Source organism: Chaetura pelagica, unplaced genomic scaffold (assembly GCF_000747805.2).
Source record: "Chaetura pelagica isolate M959 unplaced genomic scaffold, ChaPel_1.0 scaffold150, whole genome shotgun sequence".
Classification (NCBI taxonomy): domain Eukaryota; kingdom Metazoa; phylum Chordata; class Aves; order Apodiformes; family Apodidae; genus Chaetura; species Chaetura pelagica.
This window is the reverse complement of record NW_009952052.1, coordinates 4,717,368-4,741,815: the sequence shown is the minus strand read 5'-3', so window position 1 is coordinate 4,741,815 and position 24,448 is coordinate 4,717,368. Positions and strand designations below refer to the sequence as shown.

Genomic DNA, 24,448 nt, shown 5'->3' with positions numbered 1-24,448 from the left:
CAAATGATGCCTTACATAGGGTCATAATAAAAATTACTGATACAAAGTAAGGGTTATGTGTACTAGAAGAAAAAATTAGAAATCACTAGATAAAAGGAAACTCTGTTATACTAACATGAAGAAATTCTCAATTATTGTTTTAAATACCTATTCTATTATTGTAAAAGTACCCAAAATCAGAAACATTATAACACTACCATATTATAAATCCAAAAGGTTTAATGCAATTTGACCAAAAAATGGAATCCTCTAGTGATTCCAACAGGCTCTGGTCTTGGTTTTTAATTTTTTAGTTAAAAGAGGACTTGCAGCATTCAGAATGCTATTAGACCACAACAAAGCCAGGACTGGATCATTCCCAACTATCTTAACCGATGCTAAAAATGCTGGAATATTCTAAGCATTTGTAACACTTTTTTCACATGAGTTCTAGTAAAAATTTTGTTTTCACCAGCTGGATTTCTTCCTCAATTAAATATTTTAACAAATACATAATAAATAACAAAACAAATCAATATTTAGTGAATCCTATTGAGTCAACATACAACTAATTGCTTGGACTATTGCTTATGCTTCATTCATAATTTATCTAGCTTACTATATAACTACATATAGCACTACATAGGTGGATGCATTTGTACTTTATTTCAGCATATGCTATCCATCTTCATCAGGGTTTCTTTTTCTTTCTTTTTTTTTTTTTTTTTTTTCTTCCCTCCTTAAGCTATTACTTAATTCTAGGCAATAAAATTCAGACAGAGAAAGCCAAAATGAATAAAAATTATAAAATCATTATTAAAAGAGGTGAATAAGCATTGTAAAAAATGGATAGAATCAATAACAGATTTAAGAGCTTCTGGAAAGAAGCCTGTATACAAAGGTGTTTGGACTCCCTCTGACCTCAGAATCTATCAATAATATAATTTAACTTTCAAATGCATTTAAAAATGTTTGCAAGGGAGATGTATGTTCTGAAATTGAAATGAATACTAAAACACATTTTGAAGAACAGGTCTTATGATACACAGAAATATTTAAAAATAAGCAAAAAGGCTCTTGAAGATTATTAATCTTGTCATTAGCATAAACCAGCCCAGAACAGTACATATTTGAATTGCTGCTCAAGTGAACCCAGCCGTGAGCTACTCATTATTCAGATCTTTATACAACGTATAGCTCCACTGTAACCAACGACAAATCTATAACGTCTCGATCAATGGTGCACAGTCGAGCCTCCAGCTGCATTTTTCTCCCAGTTTAAAAGACCTCTCAAAATTACTTTTTTCTCCATCTTCATAGATCAAATATATTATACACAGGCATCACAGTGAAGACTGAGTGGAAGAGGGGACATCAAAAGTAATCTGCCTGAGAAATACAGAATTCACAGGATTCCAAACATGAAAACCCCACGAGGCTTCCTCTGACACAAACCAGTCACCTCTGTGTAAGAAGCACCTGTTTAAAATCCCTGCCAGGAGACATCTAATCTACATCCTGAACTTGTATTACTGCCTGAAGAAAGGAGTTTTAACCTCCTGCACTTGGAAATCCTGATCGTGGGATGTGTTAATTATTTTCTAAAAGGAGTCAAATTTTGTAAATTTTCTGTAAAACCTTACTCCTGATCTACTAGCATTAATTATTAAAGCCTCATTATACCCATCTCTCCAAAACTAGCATCCACACATTTCTCCAAACCTCCAATTTCTTCCAAAACTCAGGAGCAGAGGAAATCTGCAGGGGAGTTTTTCCTGCCTTCCCCCTCCCTTGCAACTGATTCAAATTTTGACCAAATAAATAGGAGTGCAGAGTTCAGATTTATGACTGAAAAAGTCCTCCAGTCTTTTAGCCCAAACTCTCACTTACTTAGGTAACACCTAGAAGATGTTGAACATGAAGATACCTGAACACTTTCAGTAAAGTTTGATAACTAACCTTATTAACTAAACATGTTTTTTCATGTTCACTCTAGAAGTCAAAAGGGCTACTTCTTGTATAGCAACTCTTCATGTTCTGGAAGGCTATTGCAACTGCTCTTCTCCTTCAGTCCTCTCTATTCTAGATTATTTTGTGGAAACTCATATTTTGTCAACAATCTTTAAAATACATGAAATATTAACAAATCCCATGCAAATTTGCTATCAAACATGAAAATGCCCTATTCTATGATTTATTGCATTTTTTAATAGATCAAAAACTTTAAAAACAAACCCCAAACATAAATTATCCATAATAATTCTTTTAGTATACAGAATATATTATTGACATTTTCTTCAACTAGTTCTTTATATCACAACTTCCCTAGTTGTTACATACTAGCACAACTGTATGGAATGTTGGGCAACATTCCACACTCCTCATCATAAAGCACCTTTTGCTGTTTGGTATATTTAGAAACACCATCTGTGGAAAACAGATTAATTTTGGGCAAAATACCATTAAGCCATCATTTCAAAAGTTACATTTTCGGTATAATTAGGTGACTAGTAAGGCTGTATAGCAAATAACACAACAGTGTTGCATAGAAAAGAGACTTCTATAAGCAGTTTAATCTCCATGTGCCTCTTCTAAAACCATAATGGGAGCAGAAAGCCCCTTCCTTTTCATTAGTCTTAAATGGCGCACAAGGTATGTCTCAAAAGCTTTATACCTTCCCTGAAAGATAACTTCCTCCACTTTTCCTGCAGTGGCATCTGCACTCCAAAACCAGACAAGCATAGTTTAGAAGGAGCTGTCTTTCACAGGATAATTAATTTATTTTAAGAGTTTATGATCATGGAAAACTATCTTAAAACGGCCCTGAAACCACAAATTGGGATCAGCTCCTGTATTACAGACAGAAAAGGGAAGCATAAATTGCTGATACATTAAACCCAGATACTAATCAAAGCATAGCTTTCTCTGAGCTAAGTAAAGCTGAGTGATTCTTGAGCAACTGCCATGCAGAATGAAGTAGTGGGACATATTCTGAAGGCTAGTCAAAGGATTCATTAGTAGAATCATGAAACACTGAGGAAATTAAGGTCTATGATTCAGACTATGCTCTTTAAAATAGTTCTCTCATTTATTTTATAGTTTCTTAATGTACTACTAGCTACCTGCTTTTTATTAGGAAAGGTGATTTTAAAGCCTAATTTGACTCATATCTACAGCCTTACTCATGTGGTCACTTACTGTTTGGTTGTGCTGGGTTATTTTTTTTTTTCTTTTTTTGCAAAGGTACTTGCTTCTGTTACTATAGAGGATGGATGACACTGAATTAGAAGAAATACTATTCAGTATTGTTATATGTATGGGCACAAAATGTGTAGCACTGAGTGTTTGCTCTGAACATAGAATTAAAGCTTTTTTTTTTTTTAAATGACAACCATTGCTACAATTCCACACATACTAAAAATACTACTTTAGCTTCACACCTGTTTTTAGAGAAAGAGGTAATGCTTTCATCCTTTTACTAAAGAATCCTATAAACACTCACAGCAGCCACTAATGCCAATCTTGGCTAAGACATAATTTTACAATGCCTGCTGGTACACAGAACTGCATGAATTCAAAGCAAAGCTCCTACTGGCATCTGTGAAAGCTATGGACACATACCTTGCTCTTCAAACTTGTATACATGCACTCACAGGAACAAAAATAAAGTAAAAAACACATACACAAATGGCCTGAAGCAGACATCTATGGAAAAAGGTTTCATCCTGAATGGGTAACGTTTGCCAACATTTACAAAATGAAAACAAGCTCTTTTGATACAGAACACTACAAACTACCTGATCTATGGTGTGGGTGAATTTAATTTTGTAAGAGGCATTCCTTCTGTCTTGTTACTGAGAGAGAAAAGCATTCTTTTCACATTATACCTGAAAATGTACTCTTTTTCAGCAGACAGTACAATAACTTCTTTCAACCTATAGTATTTATCTGACAAAAGTGCAACTCACTACTCTGATTTTGCTGTTCATTTTGGAAATACCAAATGGAATCATATGTCATTTACTTTTGAGAAAAAACTTAGTGAATATCTAGAATTACTTCTTGTTTTTATTGAGAAAAAGTTTTCAAGCTTAAAAGTTGCTTGCCCTCTTTAACCTCCCCTTGGCTACTCCAAAGCTAAGAGTCTGTGAAAGACAGGCAAGGATTGGTATATAGTGATTGACAGAAGAAAGATAATTGTGATGAGATTTATGTGACTGGAAGGAAGGTGTGATAACATTAATGATTTAACAGTAATGGAACGATACTAGACCTAAATGACTAGGCAATGAGAACTCAAGATATCTGGATAGACAAGAAGTGAGGTTAATCACAGTGAAGGAACCACCATGTAGTTGACATCCTTGCTAGTGGCAAGCACTGCTGTAGATGGAACATGATTTCCCAGCAATGGTTCGTGGTTTCCCCATTTTCTGTGCATTGCTTAAACAGCAGTTCTACAGCTCCCTCAGTAGCAGAAAGAATGTATTCTCTCTGGCATGAGTGGACACAAATAAATTTGTCAAGCTTACAATTTAAGCTGCAAGCTTCCCAATTAATCTATACATTCTGGTGAAAACCAAAACATCTCTTAAAGGACTGCAGTTTGTAGAGAAACAATTTTGCTTATTCAAGTTCGTTCTTAAAATAAAAGAAGTTCCAAATTACAGCAAATAGTTTTTAGGAAAGTAACACATTATCTTCTCTGTTTCCTTCATTAAAATAATTAAATAAATAACAGCAAAGATACAGAGCATTCTTGAATATACTTTGTTCTGTTATTTAAGGTCCCTCTCTAATATCTTTTAGCACTGCAAGAAGATTAAGGGCTGACTTAGTAGGTAAGTGCCTAGTCTCCTAATCTCCAGAACAGATCCCTCTGAGAGTATTACTGAAGATCCTATAAACTTTCCTGAAGAAAATTACTCCTTAGTGGATAGAAAAGTGACTTGCCTCTATATGATATAATACTTCTTTTAGGAACTCAACTGATTTCTCACCTATTGCTTGAAAATTTATTAAAACCAAAAAGCCGTATTGCCACTCTAGGTATCAAGAGAGCTGACTTTGGCCTCCTCAGGAATCTCTTTGGGAAAATCCAACATGCTATGATGCTGAAGAGAAGAGGAATCTTGTAGAGTTAGTTGAGTTTTAAAAATTATGTCCTTCAAACTCAAGAATTATTTATCTGACGTACAGAAAAACAAAGGTAGCAGGAGTGTGCAGGGACATGGATAGGGAAGCCAAAGTTAATCTCAAATTTAATCTGGAAGAGAAGGAGAACTCCATCAAGAAAGATTTCTACAAGTACGTCTTGTTTCAAGACAACACACCTAGAGGTTTCATTGCACTGTGCCAACTAAATGCAGGGACTGCCAGATGCCAGGAAATTCAAAGCATACAAGCTATTTCCTCAAAGGCTGCACTGTAATCATGCAACCTGGGATGCCATTGTAAAAAAAAAAAATTAAAGGAGAAATACAAAACACATTTTTTCTTCTATTTTCCCCATATTCTCGCTCTATGTATTTCACTCAATTTAGTTCTCACCATGCAAATTGTTGGAATCAAGTGAAAATAAGCCATTCTTATATAAGTTAAAGCGGAGTGGATTCAAGAACATTATTTCCTATAACTACTTTTAATACTTTGTTGTTGCTACATGCATTTCAAAAGTACACTCCAGCAGGAAAAAAAATAAATTCTAGAGATACAGAATATAGACTGTGCCACCATAAATTATTCCATGACTCTGTGTGTGCACACGCTTTCACAATGTGGTTCAGCCCAGCAAAGGCATCTCATCCAAGACTGCAACCAACAAGGTTTTAAACCTACATCTAATAAAGCCATATAAAACATATCCTGCCCAAGCATGCTTCAGCTTCTCTTTCTAGAATATTTCCAACTTCAGCAAAGTATTCTCTGCAGCACAAATCCTGGACATCCAAACCTTCCTCTCTACATTAACACCAATCCAGCAACGCATGTCACTAACACCCAGATCTAAATCCACCCCGCTGCTCCTCCCTTTCTCTCTCACTACAAACCTAGCCCAGAATTTTATTCCTGTATCACCAAAGCCTCTCTGAATCCCAAAGACATTAATAAACTCACATCTCATTCCTACACTTACTTAAGCCCACCAATAAAATACCTCGACCAAATTAATTGTGGATTGAGAAGGCTACATCATTAGTGCCCACCTAAGACTGAAACCTTAGACTTCTTAGCTCTCAGCATGACAAGTCTAAATCTAGATCTATGATACCTTCAGTAAACATGTACAACTTTAGTTCACCACATCCTATCTCCCCAGATTAAATCTATAACTGAAATCATGTCAATCTAGCAATGAACAGGAGTTGCTGCTGATGCCAGTCCTGAAACCTACCTTCCCATCTGGGCACAGCATTAGTATTATTTTGCTGCCCTGTCAGATCAAGCCTTAGTCAGCCAGGTAGAATGTTGTCACCCATAACCTAGACTAAGTTTAAGATAAACCATGGAACCAGATTTAACCTCCTGTACATCTCAGCCATGCAAACCAAAATTCCAATCTTTGATAGAAAACAAACTCCAGGTAGTAAATCCCTTTCACCTCAGGCATGAACCTACTCTATTAATGATTTGTACATCAGCTAAACCCTAGCAAGACAAGGTTTGCTTGTTTTGAAGCCAAACTTGGGACAGTAGGTTCTTCTGGTTGTGGTGGCATTTCGTGCAGCTAATAAGCGTATGCACTCAAATTCACACCTCCACAATTGCAGCCTATGATAGTTTCAACTGAGGACTAAACCAGGGAATTTGTTTCCAACACCAACTCTAAACTGATTAAGTGACCTAGCAGAACAACTGCATTCTTGCTGGTTGTGACAGTCAGTCCTAAGCACAGCCTTTCAAGCAGTTCCCTCAAGCAGTTCCCAAATAAGATTCTGGTGAGGATCTTACTTGCCATCTTAAATCTAAACCCTGTTTTAACCCTAATGCACTACAGCCCACTAAATGCAGTACTGCCATCCTTCCCATCTCACAATCTAAGCTCAGCCATACGATCCCTTGGAAATCCAGAGTTCAATCTGAGCACAAAGAGAATATAATGCAAAATTGTTGCTTATGAAAAAAGGCTGTACAAGAATAGAGGCAGCTTTTCTATGATTAGTGGCATACCACAGCATACTGCAGAACATAAGCCCCTGTGCACATGCTTAGTGGTTAGTCTGCCTCATAGTGAGCTGCATAATAAGTTTTTTAAAGCACTTCAACATTTTAGAATGCGCTGAACAAACAGCAGTTAATCTTACTGGTATTGTGATTTTATGTAGTGATGGTTATGCATAAGCTCTGTTGGTAGATAAACACAGCTTCAAAGGTATTTTTAGCAAAAAAACCCCAAAGCAATAAATGAAGCCCAAATGGGGCAAGCTGATGTTCTAAGTCATTGTGTACAAAACTGTCCCATATGTTTAGAGAGAGGGTAGTTTGTGCAAAGTTAAAAAAAAAAAAATTGAAATATACCGAGTCCTGTAAAATAAAATGACTGATTTGAAAGACAAAGTGATGATTTCATAGAATCATAAAAGTTGTAAGGGACCATTAAGATCATCAAGATCCAACCCCCCTGCCATGAGCAGAAAACCCTACTACTAGGTCAGGTTGCACAAAACCTCATCCAACCTGGTCTTAAAAACCTCCAGGGATGGGGCATCAACAACCTCCCTGGGCAACCTATTTCAGTTCCTCATCACCCTTATAGTGAAGAATTTCTTCCTTATATCTAACCTAAATCTCCCCTCTCTCAGTTTAAAACCATTGCCCTTCGTCCTGTCACTATCTTTTCTGGTGAAAAGCCCCTCCCCAGCTTTCCTGTAGGGCCCCTTTCAAGTACTGGAAGGCTTCTATAAGGTCTCCTTGGAGCCTTCTCTTCTCCAGGCTGAACTGCCTCAACTCTCTCAGCCTGTCTTCACAGCAGAGGTGCTCCAGGCCTTTGATCATCTTGGTGGCCCTTCTCTGTACCCTCTTTAACAGGTCTATATCCTTCTTGTGCTGAGGACACCAGAACTCAACACAGTACTTCAGGTGTGGCCTCACCAGAGCAGAGTAGAGGGGCAGAATCACCTCTCTGGCCCACTAGTATCCACTATCATTCCACAGTTTCCATTTCCATTCCGAAAGCATTAAGGAAGCAGTGCTTAATTTTCTGTAACATCATTCCATTTTGCAAATCACTGTCAGTAAGCAAGAAAGCTCCATGAAAAAAGGAGGTTAACGGAAGCATTAAAACTATGTATTTGGAGACACAGATTAAGTAAATAATCAAACAGTCTTCCAGAGTAGTGAGTATACCAGATACACCACAAAAGTCAGATGCTTCTTCCCTATTCATATTCTGCTTGCAAGCATGCAAAAGAATTAACTGAGCTGCAAAGAAAACAATAGGGAAAAGGACAAAATTAACACTGAGAATAACAAAGTAAAAGCAGCATCAACCCAGATAAGCTTTCACTGCAGTTTGTTGGAGTTTTTTTACTGTATCAAAAATTCAAACAGGTTATTTTAATTTACAATCATGTTGGTTTGGGATATTTTTGAAGCCATTGTGCATGACTTGAAACAAGATTTCCATGAATATTACTTATTTACTTGTTGAGGTATGACACATTCTCGCTTCTGTAATTAAGTATTTATTTTCCAGTATTATGTTTCCATGAATGAGATAATTTACCAATATTAAGAGTAATAATTCTCTAGACAGCAGTGCTACAGAGTTCTCCTTGTGCAATCGATATTTGCAGCTTCTATTCTCAAACACATCTGAGGTTTTCTGATTACATGTCATCCTCAATTCTGCCAAGCACCTAAGTGCAGTCAAATCCCTGCTGCATTTTAGCTCTGTAAGGATACTTTTAAACTCCTTTCTCCTTAATGCTACCATTTTATGATAGTTTGAGAGGGAAGACAGAAACTGCACGAACCATTTGTCATTTTCAGCTCTGTCTGACATGTACACACCTTAAAATCTAATATGTAATAGGAGATGATATATGCAGCAAAAGCAGGTATACACTTCAAAGGTGTATGGCACTCTTCTCACTTACACTGAGTCTCAACGGATCCTTTCACTCCTGTCTTTCAGGGGAAAGGTTTTGTTTTGACAAGTTTGTATCTCCATACTAGGTATGTATCTGTGAGACAAAAATGTAGATCCATTGACTATTCTATGCAGGTTTTACTTCCGTTGTTATGATTAGCATCAGCAGGCACAGGGAATAAAAAATAATTTTACGTTTACCTAGAACACTGTTTTGCAGCATCTTTAACCATTCCCAATTTGTAAGTATGTTCTAATCTGTGCTTACCAGCATAATAAGGAAATAAATGTCATCTTAGAAAGGGTGACAGATGTCCAGATGCATGCTTAATTGTATTCATGAGGTCTACACGACCTCAATCTCTTTTCTTTTACCTGGGCGAAGTATTAGCAATCCTGATGTATTAGAAAAAGTCAACAGTAGAAACTATAAAAAACCAAATACACTGGTAGCCATTTTAGTACCCTGAACAGTAGACTGCAAAATGCATTAAGCTTTTCCAGTTGCATAATATTCTCAGATTTTCTTTTTCAAACTAATGATTTTAGCCATTTTCTACTTGGGAAAAGTAGTCAATTTGAAAAAAAATATAATAGCTTTTTTTCCAATCCATATAAAAGATCTATTCCAACCTCTATGAACTTATAGCTGAAGATTAGACATTGCATAAATGAAGTAAACTTCCTGGAAAAAGGAGATGATCTGAAGAACTCTTTACATCTCATCAGACACACCTGCATTTGGAATGAAGCATGCAGTGGGTCCCGTACCTATTCAGAATTTCCACTGGATACAGAATGGATACATGGAGAAAGGTTTATGAAGACAAGCCCTGACATTAATAGATCAGTTCTTGGCACATTAAACCATTCTGTTACCTAGCTGAACAAAGTTTCAGGCAAACTTTGTTTTCCCTGATGGAGTCATTGGCAACTAAGCTAGACCATTTTGACATTCACAATGTCTCTAATTTGCAGGCCTGCTAGAAAAAAAAATGCACTCCAGTCACAGGAATTTTCCAGCCTCCTATTTGCTTCCACATTGAGCTGCTGCTGTTGGAACTAAATCATAGAATAATGGAATTCTATGATAATCATAGAATGTGTTGGGTTGGAAGGGACCTCTAAAGGTCTCCCCCACAATAAGCAGGGACATCTCTAACTAGAATAGATTGTTCAGAGCCCTGTCAAGCCTGGTCTTAAATGTCTCCATGAATGGGGCTTCCACCACCTCTCTAGGCAACCCATTCCAGTGGCATAACACGCACCTGTGGCATAACAGGTCTTGCTCCACATCACCCAAAAGACATCTTCAAAGAGACATGATGGGGTTCTCCTTCCTTAACTTTAGATGTCTACAACATAAATATCTAAATTTCAGCTGACCAACTGAAGATCCTTTCTATAGTCAGAAGAGAGAAGCAGACAGCTCTATGGTGAAATATCATAATGATCTACAACCAGAACAAGTAGGACAAGAAATGCCTCTTTTCCTCTCTTGGTTATAAAGGAAAACTAAACAAATTAGATGGCAACATCATAAAAATCTGAAGTTAAGTGAAACAAATCCCACCATATGTCTAACTCATTTGGCTTACTTGAGTTAAAGTTATTCTGTTGTAATGAGCCAGTTTCTCATAACGTTCAACAAACCCCTTCACAAATATCTACCTCTACATTGGCTTTTTTTTTTTTTTTTTGTTATCTTTAGCTGCTTGGTAGAATTCTATGAGAAGTAGAGAGCAGTGTCTACTACTACATACATCTAAACTAAATAAGATAAATTCCACCCTGTATCCTGTGTCAAAGTCTAACTGCACCATCCATTTCAGGGGAAAAGCACCCACATTTGTATTTGGACTTAATGCTTATGTATAACATTTAAAAATGCACACAATTTGGTGTTCTAATTTTGAAAAAACCCTCAAAACTACTCAGTATACAATTTCAGTGATAGAATTATTTTAAAGTTTTAAAAAGTCAAAAATTGTGTACAATAAGAAATGTGATATAGAAACAGAATGATAGACAAGCTATGTATCAGTAATTGATGAGTAACAGGGCTTTCCAAAACCTCACAGTATGTTTTTCTTTTTCTACTTTTAAATCTATTTTCTGTTTTTTAATTTTCTTTGTCAGTGTTCTTGGAATTAACACCTGGGAGGTTAGAAATGGGCACTGAATCAATGTGCTTTCCATTTCCCTGTCTTTGAAAGAGTCCTCATAAAGGAAGACCTGCTATCACAGTGACGAGCTCAACATTTATAATCCGCCTTCCACAGTATCATTCTGAAATCTTAGCATCTTAAAATTGTATCTGCTCTGCAGTAGGAATCTAACTGGGGACCTGAAGATTTCTATTCCATAGGGATGTAAGGTTCATTTACTGTATTCTTATAAACTATATTTATGAAACATTAGTTCTTATTGCAGATAAAAAAAGTACATATCCAACATCAGTAAAAATTAAGTGATCCAATTTAGATTATATGAATCTGCTTTTGCTTAGAGTGTTGTGGTGTCAGTGAAGTACTGAAGTATGAGCTTCACTTTAAGCACATGAAGTACTTACATGAATTAAAGCTAACTACTAACTCGCTTTACAGTTTACTACCATAAAATGCATCTTAACAGAGTGAAAAATCAGGGTAACTACAGTGTTTTACTTGCTCCTTAGTTACTTCTATTTTCTATATTAACATGTAGGAACATTGGTCCAAAATATTAAACAAAATTTTACTACTAATTTATTTCATATTAATTGATCATATTACAATATTAATAGGTTTAACCAACTAGAGAACAATATAAAAATATGCAGAGTAACCTCTGTTCTTTTCTGGTGTAGTTCATTAGATACCCTCTCCTACAGTCAACCTACTTTTAAAAATTATTATTATTATTTGTATAGCTAGAAGCACAGATAGCTCTTTAAAACTGCGGGTCAGAGACAAGATAGGCTTATTCCAAGAGGACACAGATACAAACTCACTGAAATCACTCAACATTTTAAAGTAAAAAAAATTCAGTATTTATCAAAGAATGTATCTAAAAACCTACATAACCTGAACTGAGCACACTTCCTATTGAATAAATGACTGAATATAAAGTTACATATTATGGAATGCAAACATTTTATAGCCTATTTGTAGCTTAGCTCAAGTATTCATGAGGAAGCTGACATAAAAATGTTGAGATAGCTAGATTATTAATTTAGAAAAATTAAAATTAATTTTGTTTTCAATCAAAGTTAGTGTTAGAAAACATCTTCAACTTTGAAATAAATATATACAAAAATAAAACACTGAAATCTGCTTGGATGAACAAGCTATTTTTTCAATTTCTGTTTTTCACTCAGATGTTTAAAAGTTAATTGCAAGCTAACCTGAATACAGGTCCCCAGTGATTTATTTATTCCTCCTGTCTGTCAACAGCAGAACAACAAAACGAAAAGAAAACAAGCACTGCATGCCTCTAATCATAACTGAAATTCAGAGTTCCTAATTTGATTGTAAGAAGTGAAAGACATAAAACACTTCTGCAATTAACTGCATCTTTACTTAAGTTACAAAACAGGATTAGGATACTTTTTAGCTAATGAAGTTTGATTACATAATGGGTTATCCCTCTGTCAATTATAAATTAAGTATATATGAAGAACATTTTTCTTAAACTGCCATTCGGTATATTTCAATCTGATACCATATTTTTAGTTTTAATTATAAAACAACAAAAGTATTTCCAGAAACAATTCTCACAGGCAGAACACAAAAATGTTTGTAAATTAACACAATACATCTACTTGGAATAAATGCAAGACTGTATAATGTTTTTAAAAACTGACTTCAGAGCAAGCTAAGCAACTTTCCCTACATGAACTGCAGTTTTTCAAAATCTCACAGTCCTACAAAATGTCAGCAGCATACAGAGGCACAGCTACTGTACCTTCAAATTCAGCCACCTTCCAATACTTTGCGACTGTAAAATGAGTCACTGGAGTCTCCATCTAAGTGCCTAATCTCACTGAGTCTTCTGATGGTCACTTAAACACAAAGTGTTTTAAAAGGACTCAACAGAAAACCCCATAAACTTTGGTTTGATTATACGGAAGTCTTATTCCAGACTATGGTTTGTGGATGGTTGATCAATATGCATTAATCTTCCAAAAAACACTTACAATGCTGGATTTGTAAAATATAATTAAAGTACTGTATCAATTAGAAAAAAAAAAAAAAAGATGGTCTACCACATTTCAGTAGCAGAAGGCAGATTGACAACTTAGTGGGAAGAAGCAGAAGCACAGCAAGGAACTCAACTTATGTAAACGTGTCTCTAAATTCTTGAATATGATAGAATTAAACTATTCCTCCAGGTGAACAGAAATGGCTGGGTTGTTTTTTTTTTTCAAAAAAGGGTGAAAGGGAACCTTACTAAGCACCAAAAAATATTTCTGTTTCCCATTGCATAAAAATAAACATTCATGTCTGCACTTGTAACAGTGGGAGACATTTTGAAACTCTTGGTAGTAAAAATCCTATAATCAGTACTGTGAAATGATAAAGGCTGAAATTTGCAGCTACCACAAATGCAAAGTAATTAAAATGAGACAGATGAAAGGCTGCAGGCAGCAAAGACTTAACCTAAGAAGGGATCTGGTCCTGAAGCTGAAAAGGTCAGATAACAAATGCATTTTACTGTTCCAAATTTCAGTCCATTCATATTAAGTATGAAGAAACAGAATAAATTTACAAGATTAAAAACAGGTTTACTTTTTCTTTTCAATAAATGAGCAGAAGTCCCTGTCCCAAGAGGAGTGATAGTCTTCCCAGATATTTAAGAATCCCAGCTGCAGCACAGTAATTGTTCAAGGATTAAATTACCAACTTCTCTCTATTTATATATGAATAAAATCTTCTGCTACCTTGCCATAAATAGACAAATTACACTAACAATAATAAAATAACTTTCCATAGAAAAATCAAACTCACTTGTGTAGTTAAAGAGAATATTTTATGGTTAAAATCACAGGATATTAATTTACTTCTACTTTCTCAACTGAAAGTTATACAGCTTTATAATCTCTCTTATTAAGATCTCAAAATCAAATAAGTTATTCTTTCCAACATAAAGCAAAGCCAAAGAGGAGTTGAACTTCTTTCAGAAATTTTTAGAAAGAAGTTTTATGCATTAAATACAAAAGCCATACAATATATACATATTGCTGTGTTACAGTATGGCAAGGTCAGTCAGTACCATAGTAACTAACCCTAAGTGCAATGCTCAATTGGAGAGTTCTGTGTTGCCACTGGCAAAATCTCTGCTGGAAGAAGGGACAACTACTTCTGTTGAACATGTAATAAAGTTAAAAATTAACAACTTGCTTAAGCTTTTTTTTTAAAAAAACAAACCTGTTTTTTAATCACACACTTTCCTATCCTTATGGTTGTTTTTTTTTAAATCTATTTCGTTTTGTCTGCCATCAATAACTCTGGTATGCTACTGGTGACATAAAGTAAGACAATAAGCTCATCATTCAATTCTTTCAAAGTTGGCCTTTCTGAAGCCTTTTCAGAATACAATTTAAACATATTAGAAATTACATGTTCCCTCTCCAGCAGTCAGAACTTACTACCATACCATATCCTAGAGAGACAAAGAATAAAGGTAAGATCATTTGAGCAACACTTAAAATATATGTAAAACTGGACCACCACTAGATGGTTTTTTTTTCTGTATATATATCAATAACTTTATTTGCCAACAAATAAAAAGCTGCATGTTTTCTTTGTATTGATCCATCCCGGGTAGTGTGCAATCAAGTAATCCCAAGTAAAACTGAACAGTTTGCATTAAATACATTCCACCACACACAAATAGGTGAAAAATCTATGAAAACCCAATTTATCTCACACACGTCTTCTCCAAATGTTAAAAAATCATCCATTTACTGTCTCCCTCTCTGTTTTGTTAAACTCTATAGTTTACTGGAAAAAAATTAACCTAAGAATAAATGTTACCAAAAATATCTCCACTGTCTTCTATTCTTAATCTCCTACTCATTGCTACAAACTAAATAAGAGTTTTAAGTGGATAACTTTTGCACAACAAAAATCAGTATTAAAATGTGAAAGATGAAGTCCAATTCTGAAATAAAATTATGCAACTTTCTTTCAGTTTTACATGACCTAGCAATTGGCATAATTCTTTCTAGGCCCCCCGGATCCCTAAGTTGTATTGTCTACATAATCAACAATTTACATGTTGCAATAATTGTTTTAACTAATTATTTCAAGTATTTTCCAAATCATACGCCATGACCTTAAAATCTATACAGTGTTATTATACAGTCTGATACTCTTTTTTTGTCTGTAAGGTTCTTTTATTTATATCTCCTTTTTTTTAATCTGCTGTCAAAGTTAGGTGCTAGCATTTTCTGGGTTCTTAAAGCTATATATTCTATAGAATATATATTCTACATATATATATATATATATTCTACATTTAGTGCATTTTATGAAACAAACTGATACAGACAAAATGCTCCCCAACACCACGCTTTGGCCCTGCTCCAAAAGAACAGATGACAATACCTGGTGAGCTTGCAACAGCTGCTCAGCAAACTGACGTACTTCTGACAGTAGAAGCGATATTAAAGAATTTCTTAGTATGTTGTTCCTTCCTAGCAAAACCAGTGTGTGTGATACAGCATGCAGTGCCTGAAACTAAAGAGAAATAACAGTCAATCTAATATTTCAAAACATATTTCCATTTTTCTTGCCTTAAAGAATTACCCCAAATAGAAATGTGATTTACCTATTAAATTTTTAAAGAAAAAAGTAAAATTCAAGATTTTAGAGACTTTTAAACTCTGCTAATTACATACATATGAGATCTATGAAAAATCTACATCCATTACCTAGAAACTTCCATTTCTCAAAAGAAGAGCACTACAGGAAATTGTCCTATGACAAACTTCTGCAAAAGTGTGAATTCCCCAGCAGGCAGCCTTTCAGCATTAGCTGTCATGCCCATCTCATGTCACAAAAAGTGGGTGACTACCCTGCACATGCTGTAATTCTTTGTCACAGAAGACAAAGAAACAAGCAAATTCTTTGAAATTCAAACACACCATTAAGTTAAGAGCTATACCAGAGTTTTCTGACAACAAAGTTAGCATGATTAAACTTGATCAAATGTTGATAGATACACTGTATTTTCAAATTCAAACAATGCATTTTCAGGCTATTGCTTAACAAGCTGTAACCAAGGTATTTCTCCTAAACCACAAGTGAGGAGTCATGTGAACTTACATGAGAATTATATTCATATTTTTTTTGCTGCTGTCTTGTCTATTAAAAACATAAAAAGTTTTATTTATTCCCTGAAATGGATATGTATAGCTATTATGTAATGAAACAGGCTACTCTATAAAGTAAACATGACATTATTTCCTAACACTACTAGACACTATCATGTCTATATATAAATGTATTAGAGATCTTTCAAAGAAAAACTTAATATACATTACATATAAGGACTATAATTTATATTTTTATATAAATGTATACCCCTACAACATCAATATTCATTATCTCTTTGTGAATGAGTAATTTTGACAAAAAGATATTCTGGCACAAACATGTATGTCTATGAATAACTAGTATATCTTAACCACTCAAAAGCTGACCACTGCATCCTATTAACAATCTAGTTTATTCCTCTAACCAGCTCTCTCCCTCTCACACACACACGTTTATATATACGAATAAAAATACTTGCTCACCATTTACAAGTTTGTATAGCACTAATCCTCCTGGAAATAATTTCCAACACACAAAAGACAGAAGGGAGATCCAGTAGTACTCATCATGGATTTACTAAGGGGAAACTGTACTTAACCAACCTGTCAGCCTTCTACAATGAGATGATCAGCTGAGGGTATGAGGGGAAAGCACCGAGTACCATTATTTAGCTTGACTTTACTGTGGTTTGCAAAACTGTCTCCCATAAAATCAGTACTGACAGAACTTTGGGCTAGCTAAGAGGACAGTGAGGTTGACTGAAAACTTCTGCTGTAAAAACCATTAATCAAACAGCTTCCTATTTAGAGTTACTGCTTGTCTGCCTGATCAGATGGTCAAATTGCCCTACCAGTTGATGGAACGCCTCTTCATCAGCCTCTTACAGCTGAGTTTCATCAGCTTGGTTATCATCTGCCTAGTATGAGACAATTTCCTATTCACAGGCACAACCATCAAACTTCAATAAATCTTGACTGTTAATCATCTACCTTTAGCACACAATCCCAAAATAAATATAAAAAGAAAACTATCAAATACAGACAAGTTTTATGATCAGGGTCAAACCTGAAGTCTGACAGACATACAACGTAAGCTCCTTATATCAAAGAGAATTCATAAATTCCACACATGCAGTTTGAAAATTCATGAGATTAAAATAATGTATAAATGTATACACAAAAGATTCTATAAAGATGAAATGTGAATGAAGGCGATATAAAAATAGGTTTCTGAACAACTAAAATTATATGAAAGGATAATGTAATGCATGCACCTACATGTGTTTGAGAATAGATGAATTAAAATTAGACTTCCACATACTGGAACTGTGTAACCTTCAAAGAAATAAAACCCCTCTACTTCCTAAGAATAATCTAGACTTTATCAGTTCTGAAAGATCTTCCATAGAATCTACTAAAGCTGTATGACAGAAACAAGGTTTGTAACACCTGGATAGTTCTGCCTTGACAGCACCCAAGTCCCAAAAGGGTACAACTGCTTCAAATCATTACTTGAGGTTTAAACAATGCTCAAAAATAGCACATTTTGACTAATTTTATAAATTAAGGATGAATACATATTTTATAGTTCTGTATTTTCAGGTTGTAACATAGACTACACTTGCTAATTAACCTTTGGCAAGCAAGTGAACTATACAATCCAGAGTAGTTTTTCAATGCATCCTCTCCCAAAGAGTACACTAAATGTAAATGTTTACACACAAACACAATGATGATTGTTTTTTTTTAAGCTCTCTTCTATTTGCTTACAAGATTTTTTAGACAGATAGTGAAACACACAAGAATTTTTATTGTTTGGTAGTTATTAATACTAGAATCTGAGATTTAACTAAAATAGGTTCTTCCACAAACTTTCCATACCCTTTCCGGTTTGGCAAGAGTTACTATTTTCTAATTGGAATTCAGTACGAGTAGATAACAGGAAAACTTCAAATTTAAAGCCTGAGCCTCTACTAAGATAAGTAAATAGGGATTTTGTAATGACAGTACTTAGGTATTTGAGATATGGGCATCAATGCCACTGAAAAATTCCACCTGCTAACCAATTTATTAAAGAATATGAATTTAATATTGTATTTTGGTGGATCTCTTAGAATATTTTAAGAAAATAAGGAGACAACAAAGATTTAAAGACAAAATAACAACCACACACTGTATAAATTAAATACATACACAACAATTTTATAGCATATAAACAATAAGCCTATAAATAGACTAATAAATAGAAGTACGACTTTGTGTTTCAGAGCAATGCTCATGTATTGTTAATTAAACTCTGGAAACATTCTAACTGATAATAGTTCAAATATTATACAGTTTCATTAAAAATAATATCTTCAGCTCTCAAAAATTTATCACACGTAAAAAAGAGGCACAGATATCTTTTAATCCTTAGGGCTTACTTAATGGTATAAACAAAATAAAACCTATGCTATTCAGAGATTCTCACTTCTAAGCATTCAGAAAATTACACTGTAGAAAAACATACAACTGGAAAGAAGAAAATAATGGAGCATTGTTCATCGTTCAGGAGCTGCATCATCTATCCCTAACCCTCCTCCTACAATCTTGTTTCTGCTGTCTTCCCATATTCCTCAGGATTGCTCACAAGAACGAGTCGAGTACATAGCACAATTTGCTGTACCATTTATCTAGGGCAGTATGCCATCCAGAGAGATCTAGACAAGCTTGAGAATTGGGCCTGTGTGAACCTCAAGATGTTGAATGAGGCCAAGTGCAACATCCTGATCCTGGATTGGGGCAATCCCCAGTATCATCACAGGCTGGGGGATGAAGGGATTGATAGTAGCCCTGTGGAAACAGACTTGGGGTTACTGCTGGATGAAAAGCTGGACATGAGCTGGAAATGTGTCCTTGCAGCCCAGAAGGCCAGCCATATCTTGGCCTGCATCAAAAGGAGCAAGCCAGCAGGTTAAGGGAGATGATGCTCCCCCTTTATTCTTCTCTCATGAGACCCCACGTGGAGTACTGTGTCCAGTTCTGGAGCCCTTCAGCACAGAAAAGACATGGAGCTTTTGGAGCAGGTCCAGAGAAGGACCACAAAGATGACTGTGGCTGGAGCACCCCTCCTACTAAGACAGGCTGAGAGAGTTGGGGTTGTTTGGCCTGGAGAGAAGGTTCAGGGGAGACCTTATTATGGCCTTTCAGAACTTAAAGGGTGTCAATAAGAAATATGGGGACAGACTTTATTAGGGCCTGTAATGATTGGACAAGGGACAACAGTTTTAACAGAGAAAAGGAAATATTTAGACTACATGCAAGGAAGACATTTTTTACAATAAGAGTGATGAAACACTGGAACAGGTTGCTTGGAGAGGAGGCAGATGCCCCATCCCTGGAAACACTCAAGGTCAGGCTAGACAGTGTCCTGAGCAACCTGATCTAATTGAATATGTCCTTGCTCACTGCAGGGGGTTAGACAAGATGACCTCTAAAGGTTCCTTCTAACCCAAACTATTCTATGGATTCTATCTCTAAATCTTTAATTATTCTTTCAACTTTGTTATAAAGCTTTGTATGTTATTAAGATAAACTGCTGGCCAGGTAACTTTCTCTTAACCTTCACTTTCAAATACAAAGCACACTATTGTAGAAATTCTACAGTAAAAATCATACCATCTCTAAGTAATGGAGTATAATTTATTTTTTTTTCTTCAAGTTTCACAGGATAAAGACTTGCCTTGCCCTCCACATTTTGAACACCTTAGATTATCTTGTGTTGGGTAATATATATATAAGACTAACACCTAGCTGGTGGGATAAAATACATGCAACAGACCCTGTTGTGAGTTTGTGCTTTTTGTTTTTATGGTTGTGTTTTTTTATATAAAAAAGCAAACCAACCAAACAAAAAAAACTCAAACCAAAGCTAAAGTACCACCTGGATGTCCTTAAAGGAACTCAGGGCTGCAAATTCCTTCAAATACCCATTTCCATACACTAAAACCAAGTACCTTCCTTATTTCATCTCACCCCAATCACCTTCACAGAAAAGGCAACACTTTCTTCAAGAGCGCACACACACAAGTCATTAGTTCATCTGAAGACTAAATACAAGAAACTTGTATCAAGAAATTTGGTTAACTACTGAAGACACCTGGGATTCTGCTGGCATCAGTTTTCAGCAATAAATTTACTTCAAGCAATGCTATCTTGGCACAGATCAAGAATGTCTGCATCTTTTTGGAATTCATTAATTAGGTATCTAAATATCTAACTCATCCAAGTGGCTAGATCCAGTAAATATTGTAAACAGAAAGACAGTATGAATCCCAGTTAAACAAACAGCATTCACAACCACTGCCACTCTGACAATTCTGATGTTACTGCTGCCCATTTTTTAATACATATGGTAAATATTCTATGTATTATGAAGATGTAGCTCTTCTCTGTCTGAGATTAAAATTTAATTACTCTTGATTCCTTCTTCTCAACAAGTCCTGGTCAGAAGCCTAGAGGAGTGAAGAACTGCCTATCTGTCTGCTGATGCTGAGTTGCCAAGCATGCTGATGGATGCAGAAGACACTAAGCAACAAAGCTCACTAAGAGCTCTTAATCTGAGGACTGCTTAGAAAAACTCACTGGCTAAATTACAGAAAACAGGTTTTCTTTAGCTTTTCAGTTTTAAACTATGGAATGACCTTGTCATCCTTTATGAAATAAAGGGAGGTAAATCAATGTCTCACTTAAGTGTCTAAGATTTACAGACATTCCCTGAAAATGAAAATGGATTTCAGGTTTATTTCCCAATCCTTCATTCTTCTTCCCTCAGCCCATAATGTGCCAGATACTTTGCATAACACTTAAAAATGCCAATTATCTGGCATACATATCTAGGAAGAACAGAGGTACCTCGTTTGGGGTTGTAGATTTCACTGCAGGAGTTGAACAGTGCAACTGGCTGTAGGTAACAGTTTCTGTAGAGCTTAATTTTAACTTCTATCCTACCACCATAACGGACACACCCTACTTAGGCACACAAAATACTTCCTAGACAAATTTAAGCTATGACAACAGGTTGATTAGTAAACAGGCAACAGAGAAACCTGAAGACTCTATTAAAAGTCATGGTTTGATGCTGGGCCAGCAATTAAACGAATGACAGGTGCTCTCTGTCAACTCCTCTCCTTCCTGTCATAGGCAAAAGAGACGGAATAAGGGAGAGAGACTCACACAGGTTGGAAACTAAATTACAAGGCTTTAATGAGACAGTAGTGATGAAAAGTAATAAAATATCTACAAATATAAAAAACCACACTATCGTGCTCCCCCTCCCACCTCCCACCAACACCCACATCACCAGCAAGGCTGCAGGGCAGACCCTGGAAAAGTCCCGGACTTGACTCCTGGAGTCAGTGGCAAATGGGAGCTGGGATGCGGGAATGAACAGGTTCAGGAATGCAAGGATTGGATCCAAAGACAGATAAATGAACAGAGTCCTCCCAGGATGCTGGCCATGGACAAAGAAAGCAAGCGAGCTTGACCCTTGTTATCCCTCAAATTTATATTCAGTATGACATGTAGGATACTTTATTTGGTTAACTTTGGTCACCTGTCTGGCCCGCTCCTCCCCAAAGTAGAGTCTCAGATGTGACCCCTTACTCTCTGCTTCAGAAGCAAGCAGTGGCCTTGGTTCTGCACACATTATCTTGCAGTAACTATAAACATAGAGCATTATCAGTCCTAGAGGCAGACACTGACTGAAAAACATGCTGTTAATTTCAGCAACTGCAGCCACTTAGAAGGGGCTCAAATAAAAAGTAAAATCACAAAAATTAGTTCTATCCCAGCTCAAAAAAGGACAAGTATGTACACACATTCTAAGCAATGGTTGAACACTGCTTCCTCTTGGGATATACTGCCACCTTCAAAACCAAGAGGATGTAAGGGTTAACTTAATCCAAAACAAAAAAATATATCCACCATCTCTGTTAAAAGCAACAAGCAATTTTTCAGTGAAGATAAGGTCAATTCTTAAGCAGGGACAGACCTAGCCCTCCATCTGGAAGTGACCAGAATGAAACTGAAGAGCTGGAGTAAGCAGTGATGTGATGGAGCTAAAGTGGTCATATAATTTCTTTGAATAACCACCTACTGCGGCACCCCCAAAACCAAAAAAATGTAACAATTTTAGGTCCTTTTGCTCAATAACATGGCTAGAATAACAGAATACAAGGCCTAGATAGAAGTAAAATGCTTTTACACAGGCATGATAAGTGAAAGACTGAGGGATGGGTTCCACACAGTCTCAACAACAAATATCAGAGGTACCAAAGAAGCAAAATGACAATGCTACAGAAAGTTTAGAGCTTTGACAGAAAGCATTCCCTTGAAATTGATGGGGGGCCAAGGAAACAAACAGCTTTTGATATCTATTTCCTACCATATTGAACAAAATCCTACCATATTCAACAAAAGGAAGAACTTCCTGTATTCTTGGGTTAAGATCACTCATATAGTTAATTTGCAAATCAAGAGAACAGCAAAGGCCTGATCCACCCCTTATTTCTCCTCCTAGTGGAAATAATCAGTAACACTCTAAATACTAGTTAATTACTTGGATAAAAACAGGCAATAACACTATTTGTTACCAGGAAGAGAGGCAGTCCTGACAGAACACCATGACAGGCATGTAGGAAACCACAAATCAAATTCTGCCTTACTGGTAAAAAAAAAGATAATCCTGCTAATTTCCTCCTGTAACTTTTTAATAAATGTAGATTTAGTTAATGAGCTGTGTCAGCTGAGCCTGGCTGAGGACAGAATGTGGACAAAAGTCTTAAGAGGCAGACAAAATTTTCTTTCATTCATTCCCATCTAGTTACTCTGCTTTACTGAGGGAAATTAGAGTCAGTCAGTTTGGTGATTGCTTTACACTGTAGTGACTTACAAGACAATGGATTTTGATTACCATTTGACTTAAAACAGCTCTCCATATAGGACAACAGATTGCTGAGAAAATTGAATTCAACAATCAAGAGATTCAAACATTGACTCTTACTAGACCACAAAATCGTGGCAACACATTTTAATATTAATATGAATAAACTGCATTTCCACTATACAAGCAAAATACTTTGGCTGATGAAAATGCACCAAATCTCAAGAGCCATGCTATTCCCCTTGGGACTCAATTAATTTAGGAAAACTGAAGCCCGCTAATTTTATACTCGGGAACCACCAATAACATGAATAACTATTTTTAAATCTTATTTGTCCCTGAGCAGAGAAGACTTTTAAACTGATTAATAAAGTACTGTTCTGGCAGCTGCTGACAAAAGGCATTGCAAACTATACACAGCCAGGGGAATTTAGTGTCATCCATAACTAGTTGGTGCACATATTAAATGACGATCAGAGAGATGATCAGAGGGCTGGAGCACCTGTCCTACAAGGACAGGCTGAGAGAGTTGGGGCTATTCATCCTGGAGAAGAGAAGGCTCTGAGGAGACCTTGTAATGGTCTTCCAGTACTGAAGGGCCTACAGGAAAGCTGGGGAGGGGCGTTTTACCATGATGTGTAGGGAGAGGACAAGAGGTAATGGTTTTAAGCTGGAAGAGGGTAGATTTGGGTTAGACATTAAGGAAAAATTCTTCAGTGTGAGGGTGGTAAGACAACGGAACAGGTTGCCCAGAGAGGCTGTGGATATCCCCTTCCTGGAAGTGTTCAAGGCCAGGTTGGATGGGGTTTTGAGGAATATGGTCTAGTGGAAGGTGACTCTGCCCATGCAGGGAGGTTGGAACTAGTTGATCTTTAAGGTCCCCTCTGTCACGATCCGTGACCTATTATATCTCCTTATTGGAGTGTATTAACTTATCAGGATTTGCTGAGAGATCCACACGTGGGTATCGCCTCACACAGAGGACACAGGAACTTATGTCCCGACTTTTTTGAGTGAATAACCTGCTCAGTGCTTACTAATATTTCTAACAACAGCAAGGTTTATTGTGGGGAAAACAAAGCAATTTGGGGCAGGAGGTTCAAAAGGAGTGATTACAACACATTAAACATATATGGGTACACCTTAGTTACACATC

At 36.1% G+C, this 24,448-nt stretch overlaps 1 protein-coding gene across 1 annotated transcript in view; it reads right to left on the bottom strand.

Moving 5' to 3' along the window:
- MEI4 (meiosis-specific 4 homolog (S. cerevisiae)) overlaps positions 1-24,448 on the bottom strand; it is a 152,005-nt gene that overhangs the window by 23,124 nt on the left and 104,433 nt on the right. Inside the window, exon 4 of the mRNA XM_010003583.1 lies at positions 15,661-15,792. Within this exon, the coding sequence (XP_010001885.1) occupies positions 15,661-15,792 (132 nt within the window). The remainder of the gene's footprint in view (positions 1-15,660; positions 15,793-24,448) is intronic.